The 18,470-nt window shown below is 34.8% G+C and overlaps 1 protein-coding gene across 2 annotated transcripts in view; it reads left to right on the top strand.

Moving 5' to 3' along the window:
* The window catches only part of tanc1a (tetratricopeptide repeat, ankyrin repeat and coiled-coil containing 1a), a 108,998-nt gene that overhangs the window by 8,185 nt on the left and 82,343 nt on the right, over positions 1-18,470 (top strand). For both annotated transcript variants that reach the window (XM_051111929.1, XM_051111928.1), the window contains exon 2: positions 6,479-6,571. In XM_051111929.1, coding sequence (XP_050967886.1) covers positions 6,508-6,571 — 64 coding nt within the window. In that variant the 5' untranslated portion in view covers positions 6,479-6,507. The remainder of the gene's footprint in view (positions 1-6,478; positions 6,572-18,470) is intronic.

The raw sequence follows: 18,470 nt of genomic DNA, 5'->3' as shown, positions 1-18,470 counted from the left end.
TATTTTTCCCTCCACCCTCTGATAAATCTCAGCTTTCATCCAATTAAACTCACATTTGGGCTGCAGTCGTGGCCCACAGAAACCTGCTATTACTAGAAAGTACAACTTAAAACGTTATTCACGGTGGAGGGCCAGCGGTGGTCAGACCAGAGCTTTCCAGTTGCTTCGTTCCAACTCTGGCAAACACACCACGGTGAAGCTCTAATGCACTTTTCTGGAGTCTGTAATTTGATTTTCAGTCACACGCACGGATGATTTGGTCTCGTCTTTTTTAGCTTCTCAAACTAAAATCAGCGACTTTAAAAGTAGAACAACCATTATTGATATCACTTGTGATATGCAAGATCTATGCAAAAGCTATCATTAGTACAAAATTAGACGGTTTTTGGATTAATCTTTATTTATTTTTTTAGTAAAAAAAAACCAGGAAAAACCAGACTAAAGAGGATATGAATATTTCTTAGTGAATTGAACTCTATTTAATAGTGTTATGCTTGTATGTGCTTTGTTTTCCCTTGTAAGGCCCGTTTTCCCTGTATCCAGCACTATCCAGATGGACTGAGTTATGTGACATCACTTCTGTGACATCAGTGTGTCTGCAAATCTGTACAGTATGTGGCTTGACAAGCCAGGCGACGTGAACTCCATTTTGCATGTGCATGTGTAGAGGAGAGGAAATGATGGCTGATGAGAAAATGAGATGGTCTTTGGATGGGCACAGTGTCTGTGATGTGTTTTTTATGATGTCATTTAGGCTTGGGTTTCAAAACCCACGTCTCTGAGCGACAGGATGTGGCTCCTTTTAAATCCAGGCAATTAGTATTGAATATATTAAACCAGTTCCTTAGAGTGCTGCTTTTTTTGGCTTGACGACAATTAATTTTAACATTTAACAGAACACAAGCTAATCGATCCAAGAGTTTGTCTTCCAAACAGTAGCTTATAGTAAGTGCACAACTGTGACGCATCATTTATAGGACGTAATGTGCTTGTGAATTAATAATTTCATAATTTACCCTTATATGGTTTAATTTCCTCTGATTTGTTGTTTTTTATTATTATTATTTGATTGCTTCTGGTTGGTTGTGGCCAGCAGTCCTGTGGCTGAGGGAAAGAGTCAGCAAAGTTAGTTGCGCTGTATAAAAGAGCTGATGGTGACAGTTTTTAAGCCCAAACCAACAGTCAGACCCATTTCTTAATAACTCCCAAGTCATTTGACCACAAAATATATTGCATGCTGCCCACAGCTACTTTATTTCCTTTTTCTGCTTTTCTGCCTAAACAATCCTTTACTTGGAACATCATAGAAAACAAACAATTAGTGAGTCCAACACTCATTTAGGCTCGTAAACATGGTTCAAAAGCTTAAAAATGACCTTAGGCTAATGTCTCATTCTGTTCATACGTTACCTTGGGATATTAAGTTAATAGTTATTAATTAATCAACCCTATATCCCTCACCTCAGTGGCAATAGTTTTTTGAGGAAAACATTTTAGGAATTATCCCCATACGTGAATGGTCTTCAATGGATTTCAATGGTGCCCGCAAGTTTGAATGTCCAAAATGCAGTTTCAGTGCAGCTTTAAAGAGCTCTAAACGATCCCAGCCAATGAATAAGGGTCTCATCTAGCGAAACAATTGGTCATTTTCTAAAAAGAAATACAAATTTATATACTTTTTAAACTCAAGTGCTCGTCTTGTCTAGCAATGCGCATGCAAACTCTGTGTAATCCAGGTCAATACAGTTCGGGTATGTCGAAAAACTCCCATCTGATTTTCTCCTCTAACTTTAAAATCATCCTACATTGCTGCAGAAGTACCAACCCAGAAGTGTTTACAAAGTGAAAATGCAAAGAAGGTTAAATGCCCTTTCCAAAAAAAAGGTAAAACGGCAATGTTGATTTTGAAGTTGGAGGAGAAAATGAGATGGGAGTTTTTTTTCGACATACCCTAACTGTATTGACCCGGATTACACAGATTATACATGCGCATCACAGAGCTAGACAAGACTAGCATTTGAGGTTAAAAAGTATATAATATATGTGCCACTAGATTTCACTAGATTTTGTTTTGGAACTTCACCTTTAAGAAACGCTGCTTTAGAACATTGATTGTGAAACTTGTGAATCAATTAGAATCGTTAGAAGGCAAAATCACGATTCATATATAATTATATTTAGTTTTTTTTTTTTGTGCATCCCTAGTGTTGACGGCATGGCAACAACTCTTCCTCTTTTCTAAAGCAGCATAACATGGCCTTGTCCCCTTTGTTGCACCAGTGTTTCCCCTACCATTATATTAGGGGGGCGCCTCACCCCCCCCCCTTGAAGGTCAAGTTAATTTTAATTTTACTTTCTATTTAGCACCAGATCACAACATAAGTTATTTAAGGTTACCTTTCCTATAGAACAGGTCCATACCTTGTTGTTTTATTAAACAAATTGAATACCCTTATGTTATTTATCTTATTTACACGATGGCATGTCATTTCGGTCTCTACATGGATTGATTTTATGCAACAGTTTAATAAACGAGTAGTTAATATTAAGAGACAATTACGGCAACAAAAATCATTCCAAACACAGCCACAGCACTGTTTTGCGTCTCTGACCGACATGAAATAAATAATTTTAAATATGTTTAAAATATCTAAACATCATTTATGCATTTGCAATTGCAGGTTAAAGCGTTCCATGCCCATCTGAGCTGCATTAAACGGTGTGTAAATATACCTAAATGCCACTTCAGATGCAGCTTCTGTGTTTCCTCTGCATTGCAAAGATGAATTTTGTTGATACTGATTTCATTTGCTTGGTAACTGTACAAACGTCATCTTATTCTAATTGACTGGTTAAATGTAAGAATTTAACTTAAAAGATGATGTACACGTTTAGAAAAAATTGCTTTATGAAGGTAAAAAAATGCCCATACAAGGTAAAAATCAATTTAAACTTACTGAAAAATATTCATTTCTATCACTGCTATCACTACAAATTCTAGAGTCTGTTGACCATGGTAGTCCTTAAGATACCAGCACAAAAATATTGCGCAATTGTAATTATCGATAAAATCCCAGACATTATAAGCCGTAAACCTAAAGGAAACACTGTGCATGTTCCTGGGGGAGGGGTTTATGTAAATTTCAGGGCTTTTGAGGTCACTAACCTGGGAAGTAGCTTGTTGTCGTCCCTACCAGCCGTGTTTGTAAAGCTTTAAACTGCCATAATTTTAAAAGACAGTATCTCCATTTGCATTGAACTTTCAGCGTCATAACTTTGCAGATATCGTTTATGATACAACAGCAACATTACACACTATCTAAAGTTAAAAAAGTGAAATCACATTTAACCATCCCCTTAAAGGGGTCATTGGATGCTAAGCCCACTTTTACATGTTGTTTGAACATTAATGTGTGTTGGCAGTGTATGTACAAATCTACCCTATAATGATAAAAATCCATGCAGTGGTTTTTTAATTAATCTGTAAAAATAATATTCCCTTTTTCAAATCAAACCATTCTCAGATGCCTGTCGGTGTGGCATCACACGCTCCCACGATAGTTGATTGACATGAGTGTTTTACCTCAGATCAGCTGTCACAGTCCGCCCTCTTTGTTTTGATGCCGGAGCAGGGATGTAAGTTAGAGAAGAATATCTCTGATTGAGTGATTGAGGTGTTGTATTGCTAGATGTAATAATGAACGTAGTGGTCGTCATTTACTCCTGGCATCTGAGCTGCTGAAGATGCAGAAAATGCAGTAGATTACATTTGTTTGTGAAGGGAATTCGCCTCCCGATCTACATATATCCATCTATGTTTGCGCGAATCATTCATGATCCAGCTTCACTTACAGCAGAAGGGAGTATAAGGGTTTTTTATGTATCTTTGCGATCGCCTTTCCTAATAATGTGCTAGTCAGCAAGTATAGTGGGTAAACACAGCTAAATGTGTAGTAAAAAAGTAAACAGACTCGTCTCTCCACAGAGAGAAGAGAGGGGCGGAGCGAGCAGAGCTCATTTGCATTTAAAGCAGCCTCGACCAGAAAGAGATGATTTTTGCAGAGCTTATTTTGGCAAGGTAAAAAGGGTGTTGTTTTACACAACCATTGAGAATTTTTAACCAAAGTATATTATAGACTTTTCATTAAGACCCTGAAGAATCATATCAACTTGTGGAAAATGGGCATCCGATGACCCCTTTAATAGATGCCAGTTAATGCATGTAGTATTGCTGTTTGACATTTTAATGATTTATTAACATTTTCCTCAGACTTGGAAGTTAGTGCTTGTACGACTGTGCAAAAAAAGTGCTTGAATATTTAATAAGACTAGTTTATGACTGGTTGTCAGTTGCTTAGCTTGTATGATTCTAGAACTGTTTTGTTTTACACTCTGTAGCTTTTTCACTGTGATTTGGTGTGATTACCTGCTTTTGAGAAAGTGTTATAACCACCATAAAGTCTATTCTGTTTCACATTTGCAAGTGTGAAAGATTGCTTAATGTCTTCTTGAAATGAACATTCATCTGTTTCAGTTTAGGAAAGTTTCAAGGAAAGGTTTTGCATTTAAATGACTTCCTTGTTTTATTTCTCTCGGAAATTGCTGTATGTGTGCCCACGATTTCACGTGCTGAAATGAGGAAATGCTTCCCTGCTTATATTTGAAAAAGCAACACATGCAGAGCATCTTCCATTCTAATGACATGCAGTAAGACTTTCTAAACCTGTTGTCCAACAAAAGAGTTATAAAAACAAAAGTTATAAAAAACATAACTTGTTTTTAGTTCACAACGTCAGTTGAGTGTTTAAAATAACTTCCTTATGTGATCTGATGTGGATTCTTATCACAGAATGAGGCAGACAGTAAGTTCTATACTCATATTCTATGTATGTCGAATAGCAATGGCTTATGGAAATACCCGAGATGGCTTGAAGAACACAGATAAACCATATATTATTGCAGATGAGTGTTTATCGTTTTAACATTTCATCATTCAAAACGTTTAACGTTATATTTTGTTTTTATTCAGTCACAGCAATAGCGATGCCTTTATCCATATTAGAGAAGCTGATACTTATCATCAGTGATGCTTCTTTGACGCATATGTGGATTTTCTGTACGAGGACGCCCTCTGGCATCCAGAATGAATGAAACCCATTCTATTTTGTGTAAAAAAACAAAAAAATAATACCTCTCTCAAAAGAAACATTAAGCAGACATATACTAAACCACGTTTTTTCCAGTGTACAGAGGTTTACGGCAGTATTTTGTTAATTTGTTGCAAAAAACCCACACTGAAGTGGCAAGATATCAGAACCGAACCGAAAACTATGGTAACGGTACAAATTGAGCCATGGACTAACTGTATTGCTGCATCCCTAATGTGTATACATGTCATAACTGGGCATTCTGGTGAAAATGACAGACTTTGTGGTAACACATGCACATCTTCTCCAATCATTTAGTCCACTTAAACCTCGCCCTTGCAAGCTCTCATTCATCCGCCTCTAATTTTGAGCGCAACGCTCACATCTAAAAATCCAATGAACACGAATGCACACAACCAAGTCCCTGCCCTGTATTTTTTCCATAATCTGTTTCACTTGGATGTGCATCACAATATGGAAAAGATCTGTCAGTACTTCCATTTTGATGCTACTTTTGGACGTTCAGTGTAGTGTGAAATGCTTTGATTTCTGAATGCAGTCGTTTAGTTGTAATGGGACAGTTAAACGTGTACAGCTGGATTCCAGCAAAACCCTGGAATAGACACTCTTTTTGAGTCTCCTAATTAGCAAATATCCACCTCTGACCTGCCTGTCAGTGTGAGACCAGCCTGCAGGCCTGGATACCAGATAAGCAGACAGATCCATTCTGCTATTTTAGAACGAAGTGGAGGTTTGGTAGACGGGCTGGTATTTCCTGCTATTGTCTGAAAGACGTGTCAGTGTGGACAGCTGCCGTGTGGACACATGGAATGGACTCATGAAGGACAGTGGCACACTAGTTTCCGTCTTATTTTGAGTGGTTTATAGCAACTGGCCTTTTCTTGCCTACTAAGGTCTTTCAGTTTTTCTTCAGTTTCAGCTGTTAAATGTATTTTTATTTCACATGTAATGGATTATGTGAGTGGCGTGCAACAGTTTACAGTGTGTGGGTACTGCTGGCACACTCTGTTTCTTTATTTATTTGTTTATATGCCTAAGACCAGGCAGCGGAGTATTAATTAGATGTGGAATGTGGGAATTTCATCAACCAATTCCTCCTGTCACGAGGTGGCAACACACACATACATAAAATGAATAGGGAGTTTTGTTTTCCATTGTGTTGTCAAGTTGTTAGTGACCTGTTTAAATTACTCGTCCAAAGCATTGTGGTATTATTGACCTGATCTCTTTCTTCTAACAGTTTCTAACCGTAGTTATAATACATTGTGTTTCTAAATGTGCTTCTCTTCGATAAATTTGTGTGTCTGCAGGGACTGCGGATAAAAGTGGGAACTGTACCATGTTTAAGGGAGTGCTGAAGAAAGGGCGTGAGGGAGGAGGAAGAACTGGCAAAAGAGATGCAGGTAAGCTTCTTTATGCCCAGAAGGAAGGAATATGATATTAATAAACTGTTGCTGAAACCCATTGAACTGTACTTTGCTGTTGGCTGTTGTGTGTACGCTTAATTTAATTGCATAATTGGCTTATGGCCTCCAAAAGAGATTTACAGCGCTGTAGCTGGGATTGGCCAAATGAGATTTCAGGTTTTTTTTTTTTTTTTTTTTTTCCTTGTTCCAGCTCAGGCTGTGGCTTGTCAATGAAAATGATCTGAAATGATAATTTAGCATAGTAAATGTTAGGATCTCACAGCTTTTATAGAATAATAGTCGCCTAAAAATAAAAATAGTCATTCACCCAGACTCATGTTCTTCTAACCCTATAGGTTAGACACAAAAACACAAAAGAAGGAATAATGAAGGCAGATTAGAGCATTCAAAAAGCATGCAAAACCATCATAAAAATATCATACATGCAGCCTATATGACTAGTACGCTATATTCCAATGTCTTTAGGAGTTATATGACATCTATGTGACAAACAGACCAGAATTATTTCACTGTAAATCTTGTTTTCTTGTGGGCTGTTGTGAAGAAGATTCAGGTTCATGAATGAATCAACTGGATCAAGTGATTCACTAAATAGAATTCTCTCAAAAAGTTACTCTTTCCAAAATCAGATGTCAGGAATCACAAATTTTGCTTTTCTTAGTTCACCCAAAAATGAAAATTCTGTCATTAATTATTCACCTTCATGTCGTTCCAAATTTATTAACCTATTAAGATTGGTAACACTTTATTTTAAGTTGTCCATAATACAGTGTAATTACCTAATTAAGTACTTAGTAGTAGCCATTGTACTTACATGAAACAAAATGTGCTTACCATGTACCTAAGTTATGGAACAGCTTGTAATTACAGTTTGTAATTATGTAGATGTACAGCTACTGTTACACATATGTAACAGGCCACATGTACACTTAAGTACAGTCTTGATACACTTTATTTTAAGTAGCTTATGCCTGTGTAATATTCTGTAATTTTCATGTAATTAGAAAGGTATTACATGTATGTAAGCTGTGTACTGGTGGGTTAAATCAAACTAAGGTGCAGCTGGGTGAGGTGTACAGTATAGATGCACATGAAATACACTTGGGTACAATCCTGATACATTTTATTTTAAGTAGCTTATGCCTGTGTAATATTATGTAATTGTAATGTAATTACAAAAGTATTACATGTATTTAAAGGAGAACTTTACTTCCAGAACAACAATTTACAAATAATGTACTCACTTGTCATCCAAGATGTTCATGTCTTTCTTTCTTCAGTTGTAAAGAAATTGTTTTTTGAGAAAAAACATTTCAGCATTTTTCTCCATGTAATGGACTGATATGGTGCCCTGATTTTGAACTTTCAAAATGCAGTTTAAATGCAGCTTCAAACAATCCCAAATGTGGTTGTAAACGATCCCAGCCAAAAAAGAAGAGTCTTATCTAGCGAAACGATCGGTTATTTTTAATTTTAAAAAAATAGGATTTATATACTTTTTAATGCCAAACACTCATCTTGTCTTACTCTGCTTGGACTGTTTTTGTTCCGGTTCATGACAGTTAGGGTATGTCGAAAAACTCCCATCTCATGTTCTCCCTTAACTTCGAAATCGTCCTATATCACTGTTTTACCTTTTTTGTTAAGGTTTGCATGTTCACTTTGCAAAGACTGGGTCGGAACTTCTGCAGCGATGTAGGATGATTTTGAAATCATTTTTGAAGTTGAGGGAGAAAATACGATTGGAGTTTTTCGACATACCCTAACTGTCTTGAGTCAGAATACACAGAGTTCATGGAGAGAAAGGCAAGACAAACATTTGAGATTAAAAAGTATTTAAATTGTATTTTTTTTAATGAAAATTGCTGATCGTTTCGCTAAATAAGACCCTTCTTCCTTGGCTGGGATTGTTTACAACCGCATTTGGGATCATTTGAAGCTGCATTTAAACTGCTTTTTGGGGCGGCCCGCCCCCCCAACAGCAGCCGCCTCCCTCCTTTAAGGTCATGTAAACAAACAAAAGACGTCATTTAAGGTTACCTTTCCTATAGAACAGGTACCTTGTTCTTTTATTAAAAAAATGAAATAGGCTTATGTTGTATATCTTATGTACACAACGGCATGTCATTTCTGTTTCGAACTTTATGTGGTCACGTAAATCCCTAAAACGTGGACAGGACTGGGGAGTCCATTCATAAAAACGGAATTTACTCTATAGCGCGGGATGCCGCAGAATTCGTCAATTTTTGGTTTAATAAATCAAAATTAGGTCTCTCACTTAATTCGAATCGCGATATGGACTAGTGTCTGTGAATATTAAAATGCAACAAGACGGTTTAAATATGAATCCTCCGTGTTCCGCTTGGCTCTGTATGACTGAATGGCGGAGACGCGGCTTTGTTTACTACACAAATAATGAAGCACACGTGACGCTTGCAGTTATTTTCGGCCTCTGCATCTCATTATATGACAACGTTCTTAATACTGTGTTGTGCCCTGAATGATCCACAGCTGTTTTTTTTGTTTAGTGATAGTTTTTCCCTAGTTGAGTCCCTTGTTTGTCCTGAACAGTTAAACTACCCGCTGTTCTTCAGAAAAGCCCTTTTTGTGCATTTTTGTGTATTTGAACTCTTTCCGACAATAACTGTATGATTTCGAGGTCCATCTTTTCACACTGAGGACAGCTGAGAGACTCAGTTACTTACTGCTTACTGATGCTTGAGAAGGAAACACAATGCAAGAGGTGGGGGGTGAAAACTTTTTGAATTTAAAGATCAGGGCAAATTTAACATATTTTGTCTTCTGGGAAACATGTAAGTATCTTCTATAGCTTCTGAAGGGCAGTACTAAATGAAGAAAAAAAATATGATATTTAGACAAAATAAGAAAAATGTACATATCTTCATTCCGTTCAAAAGTTTACACCCCTGGCTCTTAATGTGTCATTTTTCCTCCTAAAGCATCAGTGAGTGTTTGAACCTTCTGAGGACAATTGAACCTTCTCAGTCAGTTTTATTACATTAAAACAAGGGGCCAGGATGGAATTAAACTTGTGTTGCACAAAACTCATATGAGCTATGGAATGACATGAGGGTGAGTAAATAACTGAATTTTAAATTTTGTGTGAATACACCTTTGAGAGTCTCTGTGCTTTCACACTTGCGTCACTTTCTTGAAACGTCAACCACTGCGACAAATAAGAGCTGTTACTTAATTAATGATGTCACGTTACCAAGACACCCAGTTCCACAAGATCGCCCTTGTATCCGCTCGGGTTCTTGCTGAATTCAGCACCATCACTGGCCCGATACCTCTCTCCCAACGGAGCCTCTCAATGGAGCCGTGTTCCAATTAACCTCATTCATCTCAGTTCCACTCACTCACTTAAGTATGTCAAGACAAGTTTGAGAGCAGCCAAACAAACACTACCTGACCCACATACAAGAAACTTTTCATCTGCTAATTTGACTCAGTGTCTTTTTTTTTTTTTTTAAGTCAGGAGACTGCAAATAAATAATTTCCCTTGTATATCCTCCTCTCTTGAATGTAGTTGATTGTCACTTTGTTCATTCTCTGATGTGCAAATCTGCTCTACTAACATCGGTGAACTCCCTGTGGTTTTCATACTGACAGCCGATGAAGTCTCTGTCGGTTAGAGACAACACTTGTGTGTCCTCTAAAGAGACATATTGCTCATGAAGTATTTACGACACCTTATGTTAGCTGCAGGGGGATGGAGAGAGTTATCCAGCACACATGACAGATCAGACGCCACTCTTACGCTCTACAGTGCCACTTTTTGTGGCGGATCATGTGCCTGGAAGCTCTGTTCTCAGTTGCAAAAGTAATAAAGAGCAGCAGATACAGAGGGAGTGAGGTCATGAGAAACCTTTCTGCTGCCAAATATGGCCAATTTATTCAGTCAGAGTTGTCATTTGTTTTTGAGGAAGCTGGATTTCAGAAAGCCGCATACATGTAATTACATAGTTTTTCTCAAAAGACACATTTCCTACAAGCCACTGTTTAACAGAAGAAAGAAATCTTAATTTTACAAACTGACAAAATCAAACTAATATCTTTAATCTAAATTAATCTTTGCCTTCAGATTACTTGTTGCATATTATGGAAGCCCATTTCCACCACTTAATAAAAAAAAATATTGTGACTGTTTATCTCGTAATTCTGACTTTTCTCAGTCAGAACTGCAAAATATGAACTCGCATATAGAACTTATCTTGCAATTCTTACTTTATAGCATGCAATTGCAATTTAAGTCAGAATTGTGAATATGAATATATAAATGTGTAAATATTCATATAAATATAAGCTTGCAGTTCTGGGAAAATAAGCTTTCAACCCCCCAACCCCCTTCAGAATTGGACATTATAACTTGCAATTGCAAGTTTATATATTATAATTCTCAGAAAAAAAGTCAGAATAAGTCAGAATATCAGAATGAAAACTCAATTATGAGCTAAAAAGTTAGAACTGAAAAAACATCAAAAAAGTTTGTATCTTGCAATTTTGTATGTATCAAACATTTTGATGTTTTTATCTTGCAATTGCAATTATAACTATAATCATTTTTATAACACACAGTTATGAAAAAAAAGTCAGAATTGCAAGTTTATGTTAATTCTGACTTAATTTCTTAAAATTGTGAGTTTGACTTCATAACTCACAATTGCGAATCATTATCGTGAGATGAAGTCACAATTTTTAATTCTTTCAGGTTTTCCGCGGGTCTTAAAAAAGTCTTAAAGTCTTAGATCACTTTTCTGTGAATTAAGGCCTTGAAAAGAAGTAAAGAACTAGATTTTTATTTTTTTTAAGTAGCCTAATAAAAATCATTTAGTTCAGTTAGAGAACAGACAATACAATTAAAACTGAACGTGGCTGCTCAATGCAGTGTGCCGAGCGTCAGTCGCATCACAGATCAGATTTCATTTATCACGTGTTGAAAGTGACTAGAAGAGAGAGGTCAGAAAAGACAAGACTATGGCGAAAGAGTTTTAAAACGAAATGCAAAAGCTCCTGTTTTAAAAATATTTTGGATTTTAAAAAAGCATGTTGACTTTTGCCATTTATCTAAGGTCAAAATGGAAGTTTCATATGTATTTGGTTCCACAGTGTTTGCTGATTTTTATTTATTTAAACTGTGTAATTTTTTTTTTTTTATTATTTTATATTACATTGTGTATACCATGCTTCCAAGCTTTCTTATTCATTTTGCTAATAAATGTTCTACATTTCTTATTTATTTGGTTACATAGTGTTTACTGATTTTCAGTTTTGCATACCTATTTAAACTTTGTGTAAGTTATTATTTTATATTAGGCATATAACATGGTGTATTATTATTCGTTTTGTTAATAAAAGTTTGTTACGTTACGTTAATGCTGCTAATTTAAAAGTGAAAGTAAAATGTGAACAACGCTTTTACAAGCTACTTAAAACCAAAGAAAAGAGAGAAAACTCAAAAAAACTAAAGACAAACAACTGCTTGACGCCGAATTGCCGCTAATTTGAAAGTGAAAGTAAAATGTGCACAGCGCTTTTACCGAAAGAAAAGCGAGGAAAAGTGGAAAAACACGAACTAAAAACAAACAATTGCTAGATGCTGAATTGCTGCTAATTTGAAGTTGTAAGTAAAACTCAAACTATACTTAGAACATATTGCTGTATTGTTTTCCCTTTTTTCCCCTTAAATTTTCTTTTGTTGGTCTTAAAAATGTTTTTTAAAAGTCTTAAATTTACCCTCATAAAACCTGCAGAAACCCTGTCTATTCAATGGTGGAAATGGGCTTTCATAGCATATTGTCATATGTACAGTATCAAAAACAATATAACCATGTCTTCTTCCAGCACTTAATGAGGTTTCAGAGCAGCTGTTTATATTTTATTAACTGTGCAACCTACTACTGTGATCAATACTACCATGCAAAAGTATTTTTTTTTTTTTATAAAACATTTTTGAGAGGACTCTCATTTCTGCATTTATTTGTTTAAAAATAGAATTTTAAGCAACCGTTAGAAAACTTTTTCCAATATTCTGATTTAGTGCTTATGAAGTATTGAAAAGCCACTGTGTGCCGAATTTACCATAGTGAGGAATATTTACCTGCTTGTATTGATGTCTATCATGTGACCCTGGACCACAAAACAAGTTATAATTTTTTTTTTTTTAAATTGAGATTTATACATAATCAGAAATAAGGTTTCCATTGAAGGTTAGTTAGGAAAAGACAATATTTGGAACCATTTGAAAATCTCGAATCTGAGGGTGACAAAAAAAAAAAAAAAAAAAAAATACTGAGAAAAATCACCTTTAAAGTTGTCCAAATTAAGTTCTTAGCAATGCATATTACTAATCAAAAATTAGGTTTTGATATATTTATGATAATTTTTTTTACAAAATATCTGCATGGAACATGATCTTTACTTAATATCCTAAAGATTTTTGGCATAAAAGAAAAATCAATCATTTTGACCTATACAATGTATTTTTGGCTATTGCTACAAATATACCCGTGCTACTTAAGACTGGTTTTGTGGTCCGGGGTCACATATACCTTTCAGCCTGCTATATAAAAGGATATGGTCATCTACAATAGGACAGATCTCTGCAGAAATTAACATTTCTCATTTGTGCCCCCTCCTCTTCCTTCTCCATATTTTTGTCCTTGTACCCTTCCATTAATTTAAGCACTTTTTTTTTTGTTTGTTTGTTTGAATCCCAAGACAATGAATTTGTCCCGAGGTTCTGACTGACTTGAGAAATTTTGCACTTCGAGCGCATGATGTAAAACATGTAGAGTTTTGGAAATAAAAGGAAAAAACAGCAAATATAGGCCTACGTTATATTGAGCTCTCAAGATGATGCATGGATATATGCCTTTTTTCGATTCAAAAACTTAGTGAGCTGTCTTGCTGTCTATTTAGCTTCATGCAGGAGCCTAAATGATTTGGAAGCTCATAAATGACTGATTTGGAATGCTGTGCATGTGCAGCTACAGAAATGGCACACAGAACAATCGACTCACAATTGATTACAATAGAGTTTGACATTTGCATGTTGCTAAGCAGTTGACACAAAGCATAAAAATATGTAGCACACATGAATAATGAATAAAAGAGTCAATTTTTAATTAGATTGACATCTTTTTTGATACTCTGTGCTATTGCTTGACATTTAGAATTGACATTTCCCTTGACTCCACATGGAATCAGAATTTTTTAATGAAAATTTACAGTTTGTTGTAATACATTTTGGGATTAACTTTTTTTAGTGGAGTACATATACAGTATATGCAGTGCTGCATTAGAATTTGGTATCTAAAAGATATCTTAGAACCCTAAAATAATCCCTTGCTAAGTAGTCATTGCACATGGACAAACAAAGTTGTTTCTTAGTAAACTTGTCTTTCTCAGTGGCATTGTGAAGATGGCTTTTGGATCCCTTTGTGGGACTGAAACCTATAACCAGCTCAGTGTGTAACCACTACTGTAGTTTGATTGTCTGCTACTAGTAAGAATGGAACATGAGGCTGTATTACAGAAATGTCTTATCCTAATTCCTGATTAAGGTTTGAAAAAGTTCTATTTCTTAAGTAAAATTACCATGGTTAGTTACTAAAGCCCGGAATACACTACATGACTTTTGCCCAGATTTTTTGCCAAAAGTCTACCATTTTATTTTATTTTATTTTATTTTATTTTATTTTATTTTATTTTATTTTATTTTATTTTATTTTATTTTATTTTATTTTATTTTATTTTATTTTATTTTATTTTGTGCCGATTTTTCAATATATATTGTTTTCATTTGTAATGGGGCTTCTAGCAACAAGACGTCTGTTTTTTTTGCATGAGTTTGTAGTGTTTCTGGACTCCTTTTTAATGGTTAAATTAAATTATTAAAGGATTAATTAATTAAAATCATGAAACTTATACAATTTAACTTGAAAAAAAGTTGAACAAAAATTACATGTTTAGGGCCCTATGAAATGTTTAATTTTTTTCCTCACCTTATGTTTCATATTGTTATTGTTTATTGTTTATTGTCTAATTTGAATTGAATTGAATTGAATTTGAATGCATAAAACAACTTTAATTTATTTTTACAATACCCTTATGAAATGTTTTTTCCCCTCAATAATTCTCTGTTGTGTTTTAAAATTTTTCTGGTTAACAAATGATGGCATAAAACACTCATATAATTTATCTTTTAATTAAAAAAAAAATATTTTTTTACTATTACAATTAAAACATGGAAGAAATATTGTGCGATTATTTCTTTAAAAAATAAAGTATTTTTTTTTTTCAACAGTATTTGTAGTATCATGTACATTTTACGAAATAATAGGAATATAGCCCTATTTCTGGCACAGTGTCTTCAAGTTAAAACAGACGTTTATTGGACAGGCTGTGAATTCCTCAAAACTTCTGTGTGTATATGATATGACTCTAGTTTTACTCAAATTAAACGGTAAAATTTTCATGAAGTAACACTCAGAGCAGTTCTGGAGATGTTGGAGTTGTTCATGTATTTATGTCCTCATTTAGTGAGACGACAGAGGCTGAAATCACTGCGTTCTTCAGTATGTTTGTAGTAAATGAAACTGCGCCTCTGTGCTATTCATTCATTCTGACCGGGAGACAGGCAGAACATGTAGGATTTATATTTAAATTATCTTTTTGCAGCTCAATATTTAAAGATACTAGTCTAAATTGCAAGTTCATTTGTGTAATGACCTACCAGTGTTTCCCCTGCCATTATATTAGGGGGGCAACAGCAGCCCCCACCCCCCTTGAAGGTCAAGTAAACTTTATTTTCTATATAGCGCCAGATCACAACAGATGTCATTGAAGCACGCGTGATGCTTGCGATTATTTTCGCCCTCTGTGTTTCATAATATGACGACATAAACGCATGAACTTAATCTCCAGAACTGCTGTGAGAGTCACTTCATGTAAACTCTACCGTTTCATTTGAGAAATTTAGCATTATATCATAGTGTATACACACAAAAACTAACCGGCAACATGTCAAAATAAAAGTACGGTTTAACATGTAACAGAAATGTTGTTACTTTTGTACAGTATAATGTAGGTGTTTAAATATTCCTATTTCTGGCAATTTTAAATAAAAGAATTAAATGCAGAAATTATAATAATAACAGAATGAGAGAAAAAAAAATCTGTTTGTTTGGCAACAAATAAAAGGGTTTAATTTTCATTTCATTAAAAATAAATAAATGTTTAATGAATGTATTTGATTATCAGAAAAATGAAAACACAAGATTCTCTGAAAAAAAAAAAAAAAGATTGTTGAGCCCTATTGTTCAAAATGTTGAAATTGAGATTTTTCGATTTATTTTTTCACTGAAATAAATGTTTTTGTTATTACACAGAGAGTAATGTACCGAGAGGAAAAAAAAAAAGTACCGTAAGTACTGCCTACTTTTGATTAATTCATCCAAACTTTGATCAATTCCATGACATTCCGCATTAAACTGTAAGTTCCGTTTCTATGACTGGATTCCGCAATTCTGTCTGTGTTTTCCACATCACCGAAATCACAGGACCCTTAAAAAGCCTAAAAAGTCTGGTAGTGTGTTATCCTCAATTATTTGGTGTGTAATTCCCAGATTTTTCTTTGTAACTGTTACAAAGTCCGAAAGTGTATGATACCGAGTGTTTTAAGATCTGTTTAGATTTTAAAAGTCATGTAGTGCATTCCAGCCTTAAGCAAACAGGAGAAGATTCTAAGTTAGGATGTTTAATAATAGTAATACAGTAGTAGTAATAGTAATTTAGCAATACAGCCTCAGCATCTCAACTTTGGATAACACATACTCTCCTTATAAACACATTTAAGTGCCAAAACATTGTAAAATCAGTTCAATCAGCAAAATCAATGAGCACATTCTACTGTTTTGTCTTTTTCTGTTTTAGTCTTCAGTCTCATTTTTTTCTTTCTCTCCTTTTATGTGGATTTGAACTCTTTAATCCTTAAGAAACATACTTTGGTGGGGATTTCTGCTTTCATGGATTGACCCTTTTTCATTTGGAATGTCAGATTGAAGTATTCTCCTGCCTTTGAACTGAGGCCTTGTAAAGGTCGGCTCACAAAGGATTTAGCTTTAAAAACAGAGGCCTGTTTAATGCTGGGTTACAGTACAGAGTGATACAGCATGACTACAGCATGAGATATTGAGTTTACAATGTGTGTGTGAGTTTTTACTGTCCTCAGGTATAAGTCTCTAAGAGCAGAGTGACGTTTAGAAAGTTGATCCATCTGCATTGTGTGTGTCAGGGTAAGGTTAATGTTTTGGGGCCAGTTGTGTGAGTGTGTGCGTTCGTTTCTGAAGGCTTCTCTGTGTTGTCTCAGCTGCTTTGGTGTCTAGTTTCTCCTTACTCAGCAGGGGCTCCTCTTGTAATTTAGCAGAGTCAGATTGTTTATATAGACACAAGATTATCTAATCACCTATTGAAAACATACTTGCAACCAGATTTTAATTGTCAATTTGAGTTAAGTCATTTTGGCTAGCAACTTTGCTGAGTTTATACTTTTTCAATTATTGCAAACCCAAAAATGAAAATTGTGTTATTTACTCTCCTTTCCAAACATGAATGACTTCCTTTTGAATATATAACAAACTTGAAAGCCTTTGGTCATCTTCCCAAATCTTTAACCATAAAAATAGGCTGGTCAAAATATAATTTGCTCTTGATTTTTGAGATTTTTGTGGGATTGAAACCTATAACCAGGTCAACGTGTAACCACCTCTGTAGTTTGGTTGTCTGCTACTTGTAAGAATGGATCTGAACAGAAACTTCTTATCTTAATTCTTGATTACGGTTTGAAAAAGTTCTATTTCTTAAGTAAAATTACCATGGTTAGTTACCAAAGGCTGGAATACAATATTTTATTTTATTTTATTTTATTTTTCGTTTATTTTATTCTGAGCCGATTTTACAACATATATTGTTTTCATTTGTAATGTGTCTTCTAGCAACAAGGCATGTGTTTTTTGTGTGAGTTTGTAGGGTTCAAAAGAGTTGTAGGACCGTATGAAATCAGTTTTATTTTTTCCTAAATTCCGTTTTTTCCGTTTAAAATTTTCTGGATTCCGTTTTTGTCCATTTGAATTTTTATGGACTCTAATTCATTAAGATCATGAAACTTATATAATTTAACATCAGTTTATTAAAATTTTAATAAAAATGACATGTTTAGGGCCCTATGAAATGTTTTTTTTTTTTTCGCACGTTATGTTTTATATTATTGTTGTTTTTAGCATGTGTAATTACTGAATGCATAAAACAACTTTTATTTAATTTAAGTTAAGAAACTTTGGCAAGCAACTTTGCTGAGTTTATGCTTCTTCAATTATTGCAAACCCAAAAATGAAAATTGTGTTATTTACTTTCCTTTATTCCAACCATGAATGACTTCCTTTTGAATTTATAACAAACTCGAAACCCTGTGGTCATCCTCCCAAATCTTTAACCATAAAAATAGGCCAGTCAAAATGGATTTGTCATTTTTTTCCAAGTTGATTTTTGAGAAATGTTAGCTAATTAAAAACTGCCGTCTTCTAAACCGGATGATTAGCCTGCAAAGATGCAGCGTGATAATGATCTGCTCTGAGATTGTAGGTTTGAATTCCAGTAACACAAGGCCTAATCTTATTACCAGAAACACAGCTGGCCACACTTTCAGATGAGTGAGCTAATCATGGATAACATTCTTTGAAACGCTTAAGAAGTTCCAGCGGTGATCAGTCAGCATCTGCATTTCAGACTGATCTGACAGATACACCATGGCCTGCATGTCAGGTAAACATGAAAGATACAGGCTACGCTGACT

Source organism: Labeo rohita, chromosome 6 (assembly GCF_022985175.1).
Source record: "Labeo rohita strain BAU-BD-2019 chromosome 6, IGBB_LRoh.1.0, whole genome shotgun sequence".
Classification (NCBI taxonomy): domain Eukaryota; kingdom Metazoa; phylum Chordata; class Actinopteri; order Cypriniformes; family Cyprinidae; genus Labeo; species Labeo rohita.
Note: the sequence above shows the minus strand (reverse complement) of the source record. Positions and strands in the feature narration are given on the sequence as shown.